This window comes from Propithecus coquereli, unplaced genomic scaffold (genome assembly GCF_000956105.1).
Source record: "Propithecus coquereli isolate 6110/MARCELLA unplaced genomic scaffold, Pcoq_1.0 Scaffold368, whole genome shotgun sequence".
In the NCBI taxonomy this organism is placed as follows: domain Eukaryota; kingdom Metazoa; phylum Chordata; class Mammalia; order Primates; family Indriidae; genus Propithecus; species Propithecus coquereli.
The window spans coordinates 1,005,784-1,025,723 of NW_012149374.1; the positions used below are offsets into that span (position 1 = coordinate 1,005,784).

Genomic DNA, 19,940 nt, shown 5'->3' on the forward strand with positions numbered 1-19,940 from the left:
AATGAAGTAATCTCATTTACAGCAACGCGGATGAAATTAGAGATCATTACTTAAGTGAAATAAACCAGGGACAAAAAGACAAATATCACATGTTCTCACTTATATAAGTGGGATCTAAAAAAATTTGAAGACAGGGAGGTAGAGAATGGAAAAAATAGATAACAGAGACTGGGAGGGGTGTGAGTGGGGGGTGGGGGAGGCGAGGAGAAGTGGGTTAAAGGGCACGAACACACAGTAAGATGGAAGGAATAAATTCAGTGCTTGATTGCAAAGTGGGATGAGTGTACGTAACAGAAAGGTCTTACACTTGAGTGATGGACACCCCTGAATACCCCGACCTGATCACCACGCATTATATACGTATAACAAAATTTCTCAGATACCCCATAAATCTGTACAAATAAAACAACAGCAAAGACAAGAGTGGAATCCTTTAAACTGATTTTAGTTAGCATACTGTAGAAGGAGTTTCATGTTGAAATGGAGCCTGAGACTTTACCTGTACTCACATTTTACTTTAGTGGTGATTTTCAGTACTTAGCATGTTTTTTTTTTCTTGGTTTCCATATACATGCATTTCTGACTTATTATTACTTTATGATCAGCAACATATTTCTGCATCTTCCTTTTTCTGTTTCCTGATCTTAAAAACGTTGCTTTTCTCAGAGTTGTGTCCTAACCCCTTTTTTCCCCTATCTCACACTTTTTGCATAATTTCATATATGCCTACAGCTTTGTATACCATTTATGCTGAAGACCTTGAGTAAACATGTTCAAGAAGTAGTTGACTATTTAGATCTGGAACTCATGAGATATCATTGTTTAAGATATTTATTTCGATGCCTTGTGCACATTTTAAACTTAGCTGTATGCATCAGTGAATTAATTATCGATGTACTTAGCCCATTTCTCTGTCACCACATTTAGTTCGTTCTTTGGCTCTTTCTCTCTTTCCCTCACATTCTTTATTTCATTCTGTTGATTTCAGGGTGCTCTTTGTATATGAGGGACCAAGCTGATAATCAGCCAGTACCTACTGGTACAGCATGCACAGATGACCTTTTCACCTTATGTTGTTTGTATCACTTCTCTAAGTTAGAAATAGGGGTGCTAAATTTTTATTCCCTTCTCCTTAAATGCTATATGAAATCATTCACAAATTTCTGTTCCATTCTATCTTACACCCTAACTCCTTGTCAAGGTTCTTTACTGTATACATACACATCATAAACCTTCTTGTTCAGGCCACCGTAATTTGTCCCTTGGAATATTGTTACGGTGTCTAAATGATCTCTTTGCTGCCAGCTTTGCCTGCCCTTCCCCATCCCATATGATTTAGCTTTTTTGTTTGTGTTTTCTTTGTTTATGTTTTTGTTTTTTTGAGACAGAGTCTTGCTCTGTCACCAGGGGTAGAGTACAGGGGTGTCATGGTAGCTCACAGCAACCTCAGACTCCTGGGCTCAAGTCATGCTTCTGCCTCAGCCTCCTGAATAGCTGGGACTACAGGCATGTGTCACCATGTCCAGCTAATTTTTCTACTTTTAATAGAGACAGGTCTCACTCTTGCTCAGGTTGGTGTCAAACTCCTGAGCTCAAGCCATCCTCCCACCTCTGCCTCCCAGAGTGCTAGGATTACAGGCGTGAGCCACCCCGCCTGGACTGTTGAGTTATTTTTTAGACTATAAAAACAGGGTTATCAATGCCCACCTCACCGAGAGGTTCAAGATGAGAAAGAACCTAGCCTGTTATCTGATGCATCGCTGACCACCAGTGTAAGTAAAACGTTAGTCTCCTTTCTGTCCCTTTCCCCTCTCCCCTTTTCCCTGCCAACCTCCACTGACTCCACCATCCCTTGTAATGGTAAACCCTTTGTATTTAGTTACAATAGAAGCACATTTTTGTCTTATTCATCTGTGATCTCATGAGGATCTCCCTTATATTGCTTCCTTCATTGCCAGGCATATTGTAACATAAATGTATAATCTTAGCTCATTAAATGGAATTACATTTTCAAATCTACAGTTTGGAGATGGAAATCTGTTTGACTCTAGTCTGTGCTTTCCAGGTTAGCAATGGTTAACAGGGCAACATGTTCCATTTATAATGGGAAGGCAAAATGAAAACAAACAATATGAACAGTAATGACTCTACTTTTGCAAAAACAGCACTGTATTTCTGCACAGAGAACTTTTGTTCGGAGCAGGTAATGACAGGCTTAGTCACAGTTTTATTCCTAATCAATATTTGGGAGAGAACACAAGAGGCGATGTGAATTCCTGTCTAAAATTTAAAAGCACTATCTGAACCACTGATCTAGATAAATTATCCATACAAGACTTGAGAGTTCGAATTTGGTTGTTTTGTTATTAAGCATGATTACAGCGTATGTGTTTTTCTTTTTTCATGGTGGCTTTGTGTCTGTCAGCTGAAAGGAAACCTGCACGGAGTGTGCAGTAATCAAAGAGATGGAAGATGAATAAGTGTAGAGCCTTTTTTTTTTTTTTTATAAGCACCATTAACTCAATGGCATCTACCTGGAATGTAGATGCACTTTGCTGATTTCGTTTTGATAATGCTGTAAGCCGGTCTCTGATAATTGCCTTCTGTAATTGGAACAAATTTATAATTATGCTAATTCATTCTTCGCTACCCAGTATATGGAGTCTGAGCTAATCTGTATCTGTCCCTGCCTTTCCTTTGCAGATCATTACATGGCTAGCCTTTTACTGTGGCTGATGGAAACATTTTTTGTTCTTAGTACATTTGATTTCTCAAATGGTGTGTGTATGTGTAAGTGATACGTGTTTGTGTATCGTTACCTAATCGTATGTAACTTGGATATCAGCTTTTAAAACCAGTTTATGTAAGAACATTTAGAATTAGGATCTCCAGTACTTTAATTTTGAGTAAGATGGCTCTATTCTAAGCACTCGAGTGTGTATCGCATGGTAACAAGGAACAGAAGAAGGGAACTGTTAATTAATATCGCCCCACCAACAGTTTACCTTGTTTAAATACTTAGATTATGCCAGGGACATGTGAATCCAAAAAAAAAAAAAACAGTTTTGAGTCTCTGGGAAAGCCAACTCTTCGTAATCTTGTTAAGAGGGATCTCCCCACCCTAAAATAACTTTTTAAGATGAAACAGCACATCACACTATGTTTTAGAGCACTTAGGTGTTTCTTCATCAGAGATTCAAAAGCAGATTTTTTTTTTTCCTCTTGCAGATGCGAATGAGCAAAGGCATAATTAGCAAAGAGCGAGATCTGTTAACACTGTCAGAAACACAGCTAGAAAGCAAATGGCAGCCTGTACCCTCCCTTACAAATCATCTTTTGATGGCGGAGCTCGCCCCATTCTTATATTTCATTAGTTTAATGTTCTCTTTTCCTCTGATCATCCTTCTTGTAAACTCTTTACATTAAACATGTTGCATTCTTCACTCCTGACAATGTTACAGTTTCAGTAACCAATGAATGAGGTTGTTTACTTTCCCAGAGACCATTTACCTGTCAAAATGAATTAAAAAAAAAAAATCGCATGCGGCTGCACCTAACTTTCATAACTGAAACCAGGAAGTTAAAGGACAACACTGTCTGGCAAGAAGCACACGATGTCAGAACATGAAGTTCCATAATCGGAATTCAGGCTTCTACAGAGGTACTCGTACGAGTACCTCTCATTTCAGAGACACGAGAAGTACCTTGTGTCTATCATTTCATTCAGCATCCGTGAGTGCGATTCAGCCTGTCATTAAGTTTCTGTCATTCGCCTGGTTTTCCTGTGGTGGCTTCACAATTAAGCTGAATTTCTGCTTCCTTTTGTGATGCACAATCAGATAAGTGGAGCTAGACCGAAGAAACTGCAGTGTAGGTGACTTTACAATCAATCTATATAGTCTAGAAAGAAAAGCAAGGCAAAAGGGGAAACACGATATTGCTGTTATAAATAACTCGAAAGAAATATTATCAAGGAGAGAGGAGAGGACAGGCGACATCTAATCTGAAAGTGGCAAAACATGTAATAGCCCAAATAACATCAGGAGGTAAAGTGCTCCGTTGTGAGCAGAGGAATGTCACTCTGCACCAGGGTTAAGTCCCAGTTAAGACTTACTCGACGATGCCAGGGCAAATTAGGGAAAATGCTAAGGAGCAACACTTCCCGTGGTGAGTGAAAGGCCTAAGAAAATGGCCAACGCCTTGCGGCAGAAAAATTATTTGAAGACGACGAATTCTAGTTTTACCATTTCCCATGTATGGAGCCTTAGCCAAATCATGTCATCTAAAAGGAGAATTAGATTTTATTTGCCTACCTTAGAGTTGTTGTGAGGATCAAATAAGATAATGTATGAGATAGCAATATGTTCACATGCAAGTGTAAAAGCAATGGCCAATATCTCTATGGTTTCCTTTGCCTTTGCCTCATGGTCACAAAATGGCTGCCATATCTTCAGGATCACACTCATGTCCAACACAGGCAAAAGAACAGAAATACCAAGATGCTAGGCTGTATCACCTCAGCAGGATTTCATGGACCACTTGTTCCATTCATTTCAACCCATTGCCAAGAAGCAAAATAAAACTCCAGATAATTTTGAGAGGTCTAACATAACTTGTCATGATCTATACGTGGACAGATTCTAAGTTTGAGTCATTTTTTGATGCCAAAATAATTCAGCACACATTCTGAATATCCCAATGTATTAGTATAGTCTAACCAGAATATGTGCATTTAATTGAGAGCTGTCCTTTAAACCTGCAGTCCCCAACCCCCAGTTGGGGTAGTGGTAGTGATTTGAAGCTTGTTAGGGACCAGGCCACAGAGCCACCCATCCGCCCTCCCAGGCCGTGGAATGATTGTCCTCCATGAAAGTTGGGGGGGGGTACACAGCAGGAGGTGAGCGGGGAGTGAAGCTGCTTCTGTATTTACAGCCGCCCCCCCATTGCTTGCATCACCACCTGAGCTCCCCCCCATCAATCCCCCGCCTATGGAAAAATCATCTTCTGTGAAACCGGTCCCTGGTGCCAAAAAGCGTGGGGACCGCTGCTTTAAATCATACCCCTGGGAGACAGTACACTTATTCTAACAGTGCTGCCATTGCCAAAAAAATTTTTTTCAATTCTTCCTTTGGAATGATCATAAAGGCCCAAAGTATGGTTTTAAAGTTATCTTTAATAATGACAAACCCCTGTATTTCAGTGTAATTTTGCAAAGAGCCTGTGATCAGTCCACCCAAATCTGGCCAACAATGGGATTAACTGAGCCTAGTGGTTAAAAGTGAGACTTAAACTTGGACTCAATTTCTGGCCCCACCATTACCTCTCTCTTTGTGGTTTGGGGCCAGGTACTTAACGTCTGTTTTTTTTGTCTGTAAAACGGAAGTGATAAAAATGGTGTCTACTCTATAGAAATGACTTAAGGATTAAATTAAATAACACATGTGTAGTGCTTAAAAGAGTGTTTGGCACATAGTCAGTGCTCAAGAAATGCTAGATATCATTGTTATTAGGCTAGGAAAGAATCAATTGGATCAAAACTCACAAGGGGACTTAAAGTGAACGAGAAATGTTAGTGTCGTAGGATGTGGAAGTCTAGAGGCTTCCTCGTGGTTCTTATGGAATCTCATCTTCACGTCCGTCTGAACCCACCCCTATATCCTTTGCCATCTCAATTTAGTTACCCACCAACTGGAATGCAGACCTCTTCCTTCTCTCTGTTTTCCCACAGAAATCCAATCAGTCTTGTTTTTTGTAAGATGGTAAAGTACAAAAGGTTATGTAGGGAGTGATCTCACTGTGACCTGCATGGCCTTCCGGTATTTCCCTTGCTCTACTCTCACACACCTAGCGTAGTCCTGTCTCTCTCCCCTGTCCCACTGGGCAAGGTTGCCTTCCCAAGAAACTTCCAATCGATGGGTGAAAAAACCATTTTTGACTCTTCTATAACTCACATACTTTGAGCGATTCCATGAAATTCAACATGAAACCACATGTAGCCATTATGAAATACCAGTGGCTCCCAGAATACATTTAAGAACAATGAGGCCAGCATTGTTGCTCTTTTAGATCATATCTGTGTTCAATTCTGGGCACTAAAGCAAAGAAAAATGCCCCCTCCTTGGCCCTAAAATGCAGTTTGAAGTTTTATCGTATGTATGTGTATCACACCAGTCTCTAAATCTGCATGGACACCAATCTGGGCTAGGACATTTATTCAGGAGGTGGCATTAAACATCCTTAGACATGAGATATATTTTAAAATATTGTTCAAGTTCTTAAGGAGTTTGCCAACAAGTAGTTCAGAAAGAAAATGATCACAGGCAATGAGCAGATGAATTAAGAAGCTTCAAAAGTCATAAGGCTGGGATTGCATCTATAATATACAATATATATGCACAACTCCATTTGATAGTCTAGCAAATCCCAAGAGACAGGACTGGGATTGAGGTGTAGGAACACATGGTAGATGATATCAATGAAGGGTCTTCATTCGCACTTTCTATGGGATATGAAGGAGGATTTCCAGGTTGATATTGTCTAGAATTCAAAGTTCAAGGATCACACATGGACTATTAAAATGGCTTTCCCCTTTTGCTAGACTAGTTTTTTTTTTTTAATTTCTAAAAGGTTTATAATACCACTTGCCTTCTCCTTCTCTTATGGAACATTAAGAACAAGAACAGGGCCGGGCGCGGTGGCTCACGCCTGTAATCCTAGCTCTCTGGGAGGCCAAGGCAGGCGGATTGTTTGAGCTCAGGAGTTCGAAACCAGCCTGAGCAAGAGCGAGACCCCGTCTCTACTAAAATTAGAAAGAAATTAATTGGACAACTAAAAATATATAGAAAAAATTAGCTGGGCATGGTGGCACATGCCTGTAGTCCCAGCTACTCGGGAGACTGAGGCAGAAGGATCACTTGAGCCCAGGAGTTTGAGGTTGCTGTGAGCTAGGCTGACGCTACGGCACTCTAGCCCGGGCAACACAGTGAGACTCTGTCTCAAAAAAACAAACAAAAAAAGAACAAGAACAAGACCATGAGGATTCTCACATACTGTCTGATGGAAATAAACATTTAGGTGTAAGGTTTGGGTATCTACATACATAGATGTCTTTGAGGAAAGGTCAGAGTAGGTGATATATTATGACTCATGCAAACATATTCATATGTAACCCAGGTCTCAGATAAAACAATCTCCCACAAAGCATCAATCCAATCCCCTTCCAAAGGAGACTGCCTCTCATCCAAGTACATTATGTACCTGTTGGTGAGAGAAATCTATAGGCTCATCAGTTGCCTGCCTTCTGTCCCCAGCTAACCAGAACGACTGCTCAGGAACCTGCTGTTTGGCTTGAAATCGAATTGTCTTTGATGTTCTGCTTTTCCAGATTTGCTTATAAAGTGGAAAAATCTACAAATTGCAGACCATCTGTACATAACACTATGCTAATGAATGCCGGCATCCTGCAAATCCGTAAGCTCATTACCTCTGAGTAACTAGTTGCTTCACGTGTTCCTAACTGGGATCATCCGTTGGAACCAAATAAGTAGAAAGCAGATAAAAAATCATTTCTCTGAGCAGTCAGTGCCTCCAGCAGCCTTCAGAAGTGTAAAGCCTCCAGTCAATGAGGTGACCTGTTGGCATGAGGTCATTTGGGTCAGTGACACGAATGTCCATTAGCCTCAGGGTGGTGAATGGATCAATCTCATAATGCTAACCTGAAAATTTGTGTTGCTTTTGTTAAGAGCTTAATTAGGGATTTCCAGTGTTGGCAACCTCTTGGTAAATAGTTGCTAAACTCAGCACACGTGCCTACCCTTATAATACTTGCAGGATACTGTACATAGGTTCAAAAGTTCTTGGCTTGCCAGTCATTTCCACGAGAAAGCCATGAGCATGGGGAGTAACACTCTTGGAAGATGGCGGAAGCTGATTTAACGAAAAGGAATTAACTTTGGTGAAAGGCATTGCGCTCCTCTTTGTGAGAACATCACTGGGGGGCAGAAAGCTGCTGTGTTGTCATTTTTGTGGAAAAGAGGGGGCCGATTTGCTTCTAGCTCATGTATATGTTTTATTTGGCCCTCATATTTTGTAATTTATAAGCCATCCTGTAATAGTCTAAAAATGTTACATTAAAATATACATCCCTGGCTTCCCGTAGGAAAAACAGAAGATTTGGCCACACACTTGGCCCGCGTTCTCTCTTGGTAATGATGGTCTGACTCTGTCTAGTGGCTTCACATTCGTGGACTGTGTTTTTCCACAGTCACCACTTTCCTATATAATTCCTGATGCTGAGGCTAAATACTTTATAAATTAAAGACCACTGTGATGCATTAAAAGCAAAAAAAGATTATTCGGCAAAAATGAGTTCCTTGTCATTTTTCATTGCATTATCATTTTTTTTAGATACCCCAATCTCTATCTAAAATGGGAAAACAAAAGAAGATAGAAAATGCCACAATTTTCAAGAAAAATGAGCGTGAGCTCATTCTTTTGTGGGAATGAGGAACAGTCCCTGTCTTTAATATGCAAGCAGCACACATGGGTGTCTCGCACCCAGCTCTGCTCCGGTAATTTATGTCACCTCCTTGGCCCCCAGGAACATTTGAGTTCGCAACTGCCGGTGTGGAGAAGTTTTTTTCCTCTCTTATTTATCAAACTGTTCTACATTAGGAGCACTTAGCTCATCAAAAATGTTTTAAAGTTTCTCTAAGTGACAAAAGCATAAATCCAAACGCAATTTGTCACTTTTATAAGCCCAGAAAATACCAAACCGATTTCCTCATAAAGATCCTGCCATCCGTTAAATGGATAAACTATTATTAGGTTACGAATAAAAAAAAACAGCTCCGCAGTTAAGAGTCTACTAATGTGCTGATTGTTCATAGATGTAATTGGATTGATGGGCCACAGTCAAGACACCATAAACATCAGCGTCAAGTGTACCAGAATATATATGTGTGTATATACACACACACAGGCGCACACATATACCTATAACACCTCACTTATCCTGTGTCAATGTTTTTCCAACTGTGATCTGGGGAGACCTAGGAGCAGACCATAGTAAATTTCCATGGTACCTGTGGGTGATTAAGGAGTAGGCTGCATAGCAGGGCCAGCTCATATGGTAGCACAAATTGTGCAATGAAGATCTCTGCGGGGGCGGCATTGACTTAGGGTAGGCTGTGAATAATCTCCTCTGGAGTTGTGCCAACAGCGGGCCTGGAGGCGACCAAGCTGATGCAGCTTGGGGGCCTTCCCATCTGCGGCTCAGAAACCCTCACTCCTGCCTCAGTCGTAAAATCCGTCCTTGTTTATCCGTTTTTCATCTTGGGCTTTCAGATAAGCTTTGAATTGAAGGAACATCCTATGGCTGAGTAGAAATTTGAAAATCACTGTGCTACATGCTCAGTAAAAGAGATTTTTGAAGCTAAAGTGATTTTTTTCCAGATTTCTAAAGATTTTCCTTGAATGTGCCACAATTAACTACCGGGGAAAAAAGAAGTTACCCCAAGTTAAGACATCTGTACACATTGCATTTTCTTCCAATCTTTTCTTTTTAAAAGCATATATTTGTTTGTGATTTTTTTGTTTTACAAGTTTATGATAATACTGAACACATAATATTTGGACTCATATTATGAGCAATTTTTGTGTTTTCACTAGTTGAAATCATAACTTTTAATGCCTGTATACAATAATACCAAATCAATTGTCGAATCATGATTTATTGAAACAGAGCTTCATTATTTGGCATGTAGCTTTGGCATGCTTTTTCTTTTTCTACCAAAAATAATTTATTGTGGTTAAATCTTCACTTGCATCCCTAATATTTCCTTTTGGTAAATTCCTGGGATTATATTGTCAAGGACAAATGGTATTACTGTCTTTGAATCTATCAGGTGGAGATAAGTATTAGGAAGAAAATTAAAGCAGGGTTAGGAGAGGGGATTACTTTGGGGTCTCTCCCTGATGCCCAGGCTGGAGTGCAATGGTGTCATTACAGCTCAGTGCAACCTCCAACTCCTGGGCTCAAGCTATCCTCCTGCCTCAGCCTCCCGAGTAGCTGGGATTACCGGTGTGCAGCACCGCGTGGCTCCAGTTTACTACTTTAGAAATGGTAGTTAGGCAAGTCCCCTCTGAGAAGATAACATGCAACCTGAGACTTGAGTGCAAAATAGAATTGAGGGATGGGGACACCTGTGGGAAAGTTCTTTAGGGCAGAGAAATTAGCAGGTGTGAAAGCCCTTAGGTTAGAACTTGCTTTGAACTTTCTAGGACAAGATGCAAGGAGTAGTCCATCCGAGCTGGAGCTGAATGAGCTGGGGGTCACTTGGAGGATGCGAGGTGGCAAACTGAAAGAGGGCTAAACCACAGAAGCACTTTTATAGCCTAGGGGAGGATTGGGGATTTTGGTCTAAGTAAGATTCAAGGCCGTTGAAGGATTTCAAGCCAGAAAATGACATGGTCTGATCTCTCCGTGAAGAGTCACTGGTAGAGGCCGGAGTGGAAGCAGCAGGTAGACCAGTGAGTTAAGAGGCTAAAACGAAAGTCCCAGAAAGGAGAAAAGGTAGAGCAGCGTCTTAGCCACTTTCCTGTTCTTACAACAAAGCACTTGAAACTGGGTAATTTATAAAGAAAGAAACTATCTCTTTGTAGTTCTCGAGACTAAGTCCAACGTGGAGAGGCCACATCTGGTGAGAGCCTTGTTGCTGATGGGGACTCTCGAAAGTCCCCAGGTGGTTCAGGATGTCACGTGTCGAGGGGTCTGAGTGTGCTAAAGTCCTCACTCAGGGCTCCTCTTCCTCTATAAAGCCACCTGTTCCCCTCCCACAATAACCCTTTAATCCATGAGGCTCTGCCCTCCTCATCCAGGCACCTGTTGAAGTTCCCCAACTCTGAGTGCTGCCACATTGGGGACGAAATTTCAACACGAGCTTTGCTATTCAAACAGTTGCAATATAGCAGGGAGTAACAGCTGAAATGTCTTGTGGTGTTTACTCAGCAACAGACTACTAAAATGAAAACTGTGTGTGTGTGTGTGAGAGAGAGAGAGACAGAGATTAATCCCATGTTCTTTTTTTGGTTAGTGGTATAGAATGTTCAGTTACTTAATTGTCACGTGTTTTGTTTTTTGTTATCTTTATGCCATATTTGCCGAGGTGAGTTTTTATCATTAACTTAGATGAGAGCTGAAGCTGTTTGCGTTAGTTTTACTCATAACCATGCCTATCATTAACCGTTTATCAGATGTGTGTCAAGTATTTTCTTAGTTTGTTGGTATTTTCTTAGTTTGCTGGCCTAGTTTGTTCTACGTATGACTTATTTTTCTGTAAGTTTTCAACTGGAATCCAAATCTCTGCTTGACAATCATGGCTTTAATTTCCTCCGGGCCGAGGTTCCTATAGGAAAGCATTCTCTAATTTCCAGGTGCTGGGACTCCTTTGGGGAGCATTCCCACAGAGCGCGCCATGGCTCTCCACTTGCTGCTTGATTTACGAGCCAGAGACAGACTTCCTTCCCTACTCCCTGACCGGCTGTTTGGGGAGAGGTATGGAAGGAGAGGGAAACATTGGACAAAAGCTTGCAAGATGCTACGAACAGCAAGACTATAGCATTGATCAGAAAACAGGTGATTTACACCTGAATTTCTGACCCAGGAGGAGAAGCAAAAGCTCCCAGCCCTGCTGTAAGCAGACCAGTTTGTTCTTTCCAGCAACACAGGAGTGATAACTATGTGGTTCCACCGAGTTCCCCGTAAGCATTTCATCTCAGATGCTGGTGACAGTGTTACTCACGACAGTCAATTCTTGGTAAAAATATGGATTTACTTGTGTATTTCTGTTTTACCCATTAAGAGGAGGCATCTTGGTTTTGTTCACCCAGCTTTCCCCAGCTCTCTGTGCAACCTCTGATACTCAATAAACACTTGGATATTTTTCAAATGAATAAATGGATGGCTCCGTGAAATAGGCAATGTTTTTTTAAATTTTTTATTCTTAATTATTATGAGTACATAATGGTTGTATATATCTATAGGATGCATGTGATGTTTTGATACAGGCACGCAATGTGTGTTACTCAAATCTGGGTAATTGGGGATCCATCACTTCAGGCTTTTATTATTTCTTTGTGTTAGGAACATTCCAATCCCACCCTCTTAGTTGTTTTAAAGTCTACCTTAACTTATTGCTGCCTATAGTCACTTTGTTGTGCCGTCAAATGTTGTTCTTTCTGTCTATCTAACTATACTTCTGTACCCATCATCCATCCCCTCTTTATCCCCCCTCCCCGATCCCCTTCCCAGCCTCTGGTAACCGTCATTCTACTCTCTGTCTCCATGAGATCCATTGTTTTTAATTTTAGCTCCCACATATGAGTGAGAACGTACAAGATTTCTCTTTCTGTGCTTGGCTCGAAATGTGCAGTGTTAGTGGTGACGAGAGGACGTTGTGTCGCAGACTGACAGTGAGGTGTGTTATAAATTTGGTGCCGCCGTCCTGCTCTGTTAATCGGAGCGGTGCTCTTTTGCTCTGGGCCGTTATTAGCACCTGTGCTTCCAGGCTGTGACACGCTGACGCTCTCAGGAGTCACAGAGCTTGGTAGTGAGATTGCGTCTTCCCTTCATCGTCCTACACCGCATGGCTTTATAGCTCTTCTTCCCGTTTTGATATAGTCCTTAGATCTCCTCTTTTGACTGTTCGGATCATTTTCTGTTCTCAAACTGACCTCTTAGAGGGTAAATTTTAGACGATGATAAATTTTGGTATTTAAGCTTTCATTCATGGGGATAAGTATCAAAGGATCATCATAGGTTTTCTTTAATAAATAAATCCCTTTTTATAGAGCCCGACAAGTCATTATTAAACCCAATTGTTATATAACAGGTGATACTTTTTATTGGTGACGAATTAGAATTCTTTAGATTTAAACAAAAAATGAAACGAGGTGTCTTATTTTAAAACCAGCTTTTAGTTAGCTATACTAATGATGGGCAGAGTGTGACGAAATGCCCCCTGATGTAGACGCTTCTGTGGGATGTCTCTGGTGTAGTTGCTGCCGTTGCTTTCTGTAATAAATTTCAATTTTTAATGAGTCTGTTAAATTACTGTGTTTTGCATATGCTCATAACTAGACCTAAATGGTTATTGTCAATTCAGAGATGCGTCTAGCGTGCCAGGGTGGCACTAGAGAGTGGACATGCTGTTTAGATGCAGACGCACAGGACAGACACGCTTGATGAAGCAGAGGAACTTAGGAGGTGTATCTCCACTTGGGGAAGGAGGAGGACAGAGGAAGCAGGAGGCTTCCGTCTGTGTCTTCCTTATGTGTTCAAGGAAAGGGAAGTTTGGACCAAGGATAGGATTAGAGTGGATCTGGAAAGAGCAAAATAGGTTTTCCAGCAGCCGAGCTAGGAGAAAACAGATCAGAGACGGGGAAAGCCTATACCCACAGGCTAGAGGAGGTGTGGGGCCCTGCCAGGGGCCTAACCCAGAGCCTAAATGTCTGGTGAACCACTGGAGGAAAACATAAATGATCACCAAAAAAACTTACCACCAGATCTAGAGAACACTGAGCTTTGAATTTAATTTACGTGCCTACGATTGCTCAAATGTGTCTCACGCATGCTTACATCTTTATTAAAACTTGTTTAAATGCAAACATATTGACTTAAAATCTTGTGTAATAACATAATGTACTCTCAGCACAAAGTACAAGTTCTGCCGTTTATGTGTTGATTCTCTGAGCTTCATTTTGGACCAGTTATTGAAATGTCATCGTCGTCATCATCAGAGCTGTAATGAAACAACCTAATTGCAGTCACCTCTTTTCTCTCTCCCATTGCATTTTTAGAAAATAGGTCAAAGTGAATAGGACATTTGTGTTCTTTTCCTGCTTCCAGTTTATTCACTTGAGTATCTGTTTCCTACGTTAACGAAATTTACTAAATAAAAGATACGGCATAGAAAAGCAAACAATGGCCGTGCCTTAAAATTTAAGGAAAACCCCCCCCCAAAACCCCGAAACGCCCAACCAACAAATCCAAAAAAAAAGTCCTGGGTTTTTTTGTTTGTTTGTTTTAATGACCTGTAAATATTCCTTTCTTCCTGTAGGTGGAATGGCTGAAAAATGAGGAGCCCATTGACTCCGAACAAGACGAGAACATTGACACCAGGGCTGACCACAACCTGATTATCAGGCAGGCGCGGCTGTCAGACTCGGGGAATTATACCTGCATGGCGGCCAACATAGTGGCTAAGAGGAGAAGCCTGTCCGCCACCGTGGTGGTCTATGGTAAGACCAGCCCCAAGGCCAGGAATGGATAGGGAGGGCTGAAAGCAGAGAGGTAGAGGGATGTGCACTTTATTAAAAGTTTTCAGCATTTAGGGTCAAGAGCACCTTGGGGGCTGTCCTCTGCAGTACTCTGTGCTGCCTCCCCCACTTGGTAGGCGAGAAAACATCCCTGTTGCTATTAATGTGTTTGCTTTCCCATCCAGTACTGCGAGATAGTGACATTTCAAATCTCTCTCTTAAAAATAATAAAAAGTTGTTTATTTTCTTCCTCCGTGCTTATATTTGAAAAGAGTTGAGATGGGCAACTCCTTCTTCCCACCCCTTCCAAAGCCCACACCCACCCTGATCTGTCCCAGACCTGCTGCCAGATAGTTTCCTTCCTAGTACATAAAATCCACCCAAAACAAACATTACTATTTGCTGAATGTCTCAGGCATTATATAAAAGAAGTTCCCAGCTATTTAAGTAAAGGCATTTCCTTCCACAATAGAAGAGCCCTGGGATTTATTTTTGAAGCACTTAAGGTAATAGAAATTCAAATGCTGATATTTTCTTCTTATACCATGGATTTTCAAGTGCTTTAGTGATCTGTTGATGAGTTCTTCCTGTTCTTCATAATTTCCCTGCGAAGCAAGTTCTCGGTGTCCCTCCTATTTCAGATGAGTAACTCAGGGCTAGAAGAGGGGAGGCCCATTGTGGCCTCGTCATGGACAGCCAGTGGGGGCTGTACCGCCTCTCAGGCCCCGGAGGCCCGACTCACAGCACCTGGCACAGTGGCTTGCACATAGTAGGCAATCAGTAAAAACCTGTCTCCTTTTTTTCTCCCCTCCCCATTTTTCTCTCTCAGTGAATGGAGGCTGGTCTTCCTGGACAGAGTGGTCAGCCTGCAATGTTCGCTGTGGTAGAGGATGGCAGAAACGTTCCCGGACCTGCACCAACCCAGCTCCTCTCAATGGTGGGGCGTTTTGTGAGGGGATGTCAGTGCAGAAAATAACCTGCACTTCTCTCTGTCCTGGTGAGATATATGCAGATTCCCTTTCTCCTTCTGATCCACCAACACTATTAAGCTGGTGTGAAGCAATCCGTATAACCTCCTCTTCCAAAGCCACCCTCTCCCAGATTCTTAGAATAGAGCCTTAATCCAAAGTGCTAACTTAGAACTCATTGTAATGGCAAGAACATGAATGAAATACCTCTGTGCAATGTTTCGGGACCTATTTTTTTTTAATAAGCAGATGACACTGAACGCTCACCATCAATAAGCCAAATGCTATAAAGTATTGTTACACTACCAGTGTTTGGTTGGGCTAAGCCATCGCCTTCTCTCCTTGGGTTCTCCCATCTTGTGGCATGTATTTATATGATAGTTATTGAGCATTAGATGTGTTGTCTTCAAACACAAAAGAGCAGGTACCAAAAATTTGGCTCTTTGTCAAGAGATACCTTATCAGTGTTCACCTTTTATTTATTCACAAGACAATCAGCAGAGAATGTGTGTTGTCACAACAGTCAATATTTCATGTTTGGTCTATCCTTGCCTTCCTCTCTGAGCAGACAGATACCTCATTTACCAAACATGGCCTTTGTAAGTTCTTTTGTTCATCTCTTACTGGCCGTGACCCAGCTTATCCAATGAGAAATAGATGAGATGGAAGATGACTTTCTTCATGGAAAGCACATCCTCCCACTGAGAAATAGGTCCTGGGTCTCACATGCACTACAGAACATTAACTCCAAGGACCCTGGACTGGAGCCTCGTGTCTTTAAAATTTCAAATTTAGTTCCAGTTAAAGTCAAGGTGAGGCTCTTCCCAGCAGCATATTCTTGGAGTTTCATTTTGGACTCATATTCAAATAAAACATTTATTGAGTGCTTACTATGTGCCAGGTACTGTGCAGGGTATTTTACACATGTGATGTTATTTCATTCTATGTTGTGAGTTTTATTACCCTCAGTTGACAGACATGGGGAAGTGAGGCTGAGTGACTCACCCAGGATTGCTCAGCCGATAGAGTTGAGAGACCCAAGACAAAGACTCAGACATTTCGCTTCCAGTTCAGTATTTTCTATGTTACCCTACTCTGGACTAATTGCTTTGGATTAAAAACTTCACTGTCTTAAATAACCCACATAAGCATGGCAGAACTATTCCTAGGAGGTTATGGGGCAATTGCCTCGAACATCTGCCATAATCTCTAGGGTTGCCTTTTAGTGGAATTAAATTCAGTTTGCTCATTTCTACATACAGCAATAATCCATGACCCAAGAAATTCTATTTATGTAAGTCCTGGTGCCTTGGGGTTTGACTGACCTGTTTTAGTTTAATGCTATCAATATATTTGGGTTTAACTTTTTATTGTTTAAGGGTTTTTAGGGCTTAAAGATAGTTCATTCTACCCTGTGTTCTAAACTATCAACCCACAAGGAAGTGGCTGACTTAGTTACTGCATGTGGTTTACCCATCCATCTAAGATGCACTTGGGCATGAAAGTCTGGAAAAGAATGTGATAAGGACATTAGTAGCCAACCCAAAGGTACCGGTAATTCAAATGCTTGCCTAAATTCAGTAATTGGTCTCATCCTGAAATAGCAAGAGAATGAAACCACTGCTTCTGTTAGCCTGTCTCTTTAGGAAAGAAACCATGGAGAGAAGATAAACTGATATTTTACTTTTGCTGTGGTGGTTATTTCTTTAAAATCCAGCTCTAAGAACAACAGCAGTCCGGGGGTGAGTCTCCTGACAGCCGCTCCATTCGTTCTAATGATGGTTTCTTCTGTTTCCCTTTGAAGTGGACGGGAGCTGGGAAGTGTGGAGTGAATGGTCAGTCTGCAGCCCGGAGTGTGAGCATCTGCGGATCCGCGAGTGCACGGCGCCGCCCCCCAGAAACGGGGGCAAATTCTGCGAAGGTCTCAGCCAGGAATCTGAAAATTGCACAGATGGTCTCTGCATCCTAGGTAACGCCTTCTGTTTAACATCTTCCGTGTTTGTTCATGATGGCCACATATTCATGGGTCTCAAGAAAGAATGCCCCGACCATTAATGCGGTTAAATAAGTTAGCAGCAAGACAGATTGCCAAGAGCAAAAAGACAATGGGAAGAAAGTGTAGAAAAGTAGACAAATACATTTTTCATAGAGATGGTGTGAATTTAAATAGTCTATCACTGTGAACTCTGTAAATGTGTTTACTTCCCAATCAAGTTAGATAATGTTTAAAAATAAATAATTGAAGGAGATATTTTAGAGTTTCCTTTTAGGATCTACCACTTTTAGGTTTGGTGAAGTTCCGATACCAATCACTGTGTGCTTACATTTCTCCCAAGAGTTTTGCAGCATAAGATACTTAATAAACCTTTAGAGGCCACAGTTCTGCGTCAAGGACCACGTGTTGTGGCTGTTACCTTACAAATGGTGAGGAGAGGAGGAATGAAGGCCTGTGGGTGGCTTGTATCACATTGGTCCGGCAGACTAGGAAATAGAGTACTCGTTTCAAAACTCTCGTGGCCTTGCTTTGTTTCTGAGATTATGCTGTTATCATCTCCATGTGACTGTCTGCCCGGGTTAGAAGGTGTGGGAGGGTCGAATAGAGTCAGAGAGAGACAGGCCCTAATTGGCTGCTGTCCCTTATTTGCATTGTGAGTCTCAGGCAAGAGTCACAATCTTCTTAACCTCTTAACTTCTCTGACTCTAGGTACCAAATATGATACCCACTTTAGGTTATTGTCAAGGCTGAATGGTAAAGAACATAGTTGAATGTTTCATGCCACAAAGTAGGTGCTCGGTAAAGGTCGGTTCCTTTTCCACTCACCCACTCAGATGAGCTAAGGTGTATTGATTTTGCTGCAGTCTTTAAAAAACATGAAACCGAAAATAGACTTATTCTTTAGAACTAGTTGCCTTCTTGGAAAATTCCTGGGGAAATATCCAGCAGAAAAATACCATAGCTCTCGGTCTCTGTTCTTGTGCCAGTATGGCGCACACCGTCTGGGAGATGGACATGCTTGAAGCTCTGACTCGGGTGGGGCAAAGGCAATATGTGTAATTTAAACATTTGTACCCCCATAATATGCTGCAATAATAAAAAAAAAATACCATAGCTCAATAGTTTGTGATGTATTCAGGGATATGTGTCACTTTTTATTTGGGAAGATGACAATATGGAGGACACATCTAAGTTGGATGTATTTTTCTGCATCGAAATGACTGGGTACCCTTGAAGGGCAAGCACATTAACTGTTGTATTTTCAAACTAAATCTCTATGGTTAATATGTTGGTTAAAAGGGTTATTCGATTGAAAAGAGTACTTGCTAATAGCCCATAGTGTTTTTATTTGCTAGTACGAGTGCTGAGTACCCTGCACACGTCAGATACGATGCCAGGGGCTGTGGTGGAAGACAGCGTAGCCACCTGTGTGAACTTGGCTTTGCTCTCCAGTAAACACAGACCAACTGTGTGCCTTCTTCTCCCCTTACGCCTTCCTAAATGTGAGGAAACTGAACACAAACTCAATAGCAAGACGTTTAAGAAAATGTGTTTCTAGCCATCCTTCAGTGCCACCAGATTTATCCGAAACATATCTTTGAGATGTGACTGTTTTTAATATGCTTTTGGTTCCACTGCAGGAAAATACAAACAGAATACTCATGAAACTACGCATGTCTGACTGAAACCACACACGGCCAGTGTCCATAGGCAGGGTTCGTTGAGTAAACCAATGAATTGCTTACAGCAGCTGCACAGACTGTGGCCTTGAGTGGCTTTGAGGAAAGAACTTGAATTTCACAAGTACATATGTATCTGTGGTGGTTAATTTTATGTGTCAACTTGGCTGAGCATGGGGTACCTAGATTTTTAAATTAATACAGTGTTTAAATTAATACAGACCAATTTTTAAATTAAAACAGTTGGGATTGTCAAAGTTGTATGTTTTCGAAAGAACCATGATGACGTCACTACTTAGTTACTGGTTGAATTTTAGATCACTGTAGTAATATCCTTCACTACCAACCACAGATTGGACTTGCACTTGGGAAAAATCTATGGATATCAGACTTCAATCTTAATGGACCAAGACTTAGTCTAAGAGTTACTGATTGAAGGCAGACAATGGTTGTTAGCTCTTAATGTAGGAAAGAATTATTATCAAATATGTGAATATTATTTATATGCACTTTGTAGATCTATCAGTTTATCAGTCGAGTAAGAGTTGTGTTTAGGGCTGGAAGAATTTATCAGCACTGAGCATGCAGTGGCAAGCCTAGCTCCCAAGTATAAAATCTGAGAGGCTGTATTAATTGGGATTCTCCAGGGAAACAGAAACAGTAGAACATGCACACACATACAGCAAGAGTGCAATGGAGAGATACTTGGAGATGTTTATTATAAAAATTGGCTCATGGGATTATGAAGCCTGACAAGTCCAAAATTTGCAGAGCCAATGTCCCAGTTCAGGTCCAAGGTTGTGAGGCTGCTGAAGAAGCAGGAAGACCTTATGGCCCAGTTTGAAGGCTGTTATGAAGGAGAATTCTTTGTTATGCAGGGAGGTCAGCCTTTTGTTTGATTTGGGCCTTCAACTGATTGAATGAGGCTCACCCACATGATGGCTAGATCAGCTTTATTCAGTCTGCCAATTTTTTTCTTTT

At 41.3% G+C, this 19,940-nt stretch overlaps 1 protein-coding gene across 1 annotated transcript in view; it reads left to right on the plus strand.

Moving 5' to 3' along the window:
• Positions 1–19,940, plus strand: part of UNC5D (unc-5 homolog D (C. elegans)) — a 637,214-nt gene that overhangs the window by 514,790 nt on the left and 102,484 nt on the right. Inside the window, exons 5-7 of the mRNA XM_012651718.1 lie at positions 14,118–14,298; positions 15,146–15,313; positions 17,089–17,253. Coding sequence (XP_012507172.1) covers positions 14,118–14,298; positions 15,146–15,313; positions 17,089–17,253 — 514 coding nt within the window. The remainder of the gene's footprint in view (positions 1–14,117; positions 14,299–15,145; positions 15,314–17,088; positions 17,254–19,940) is intronic.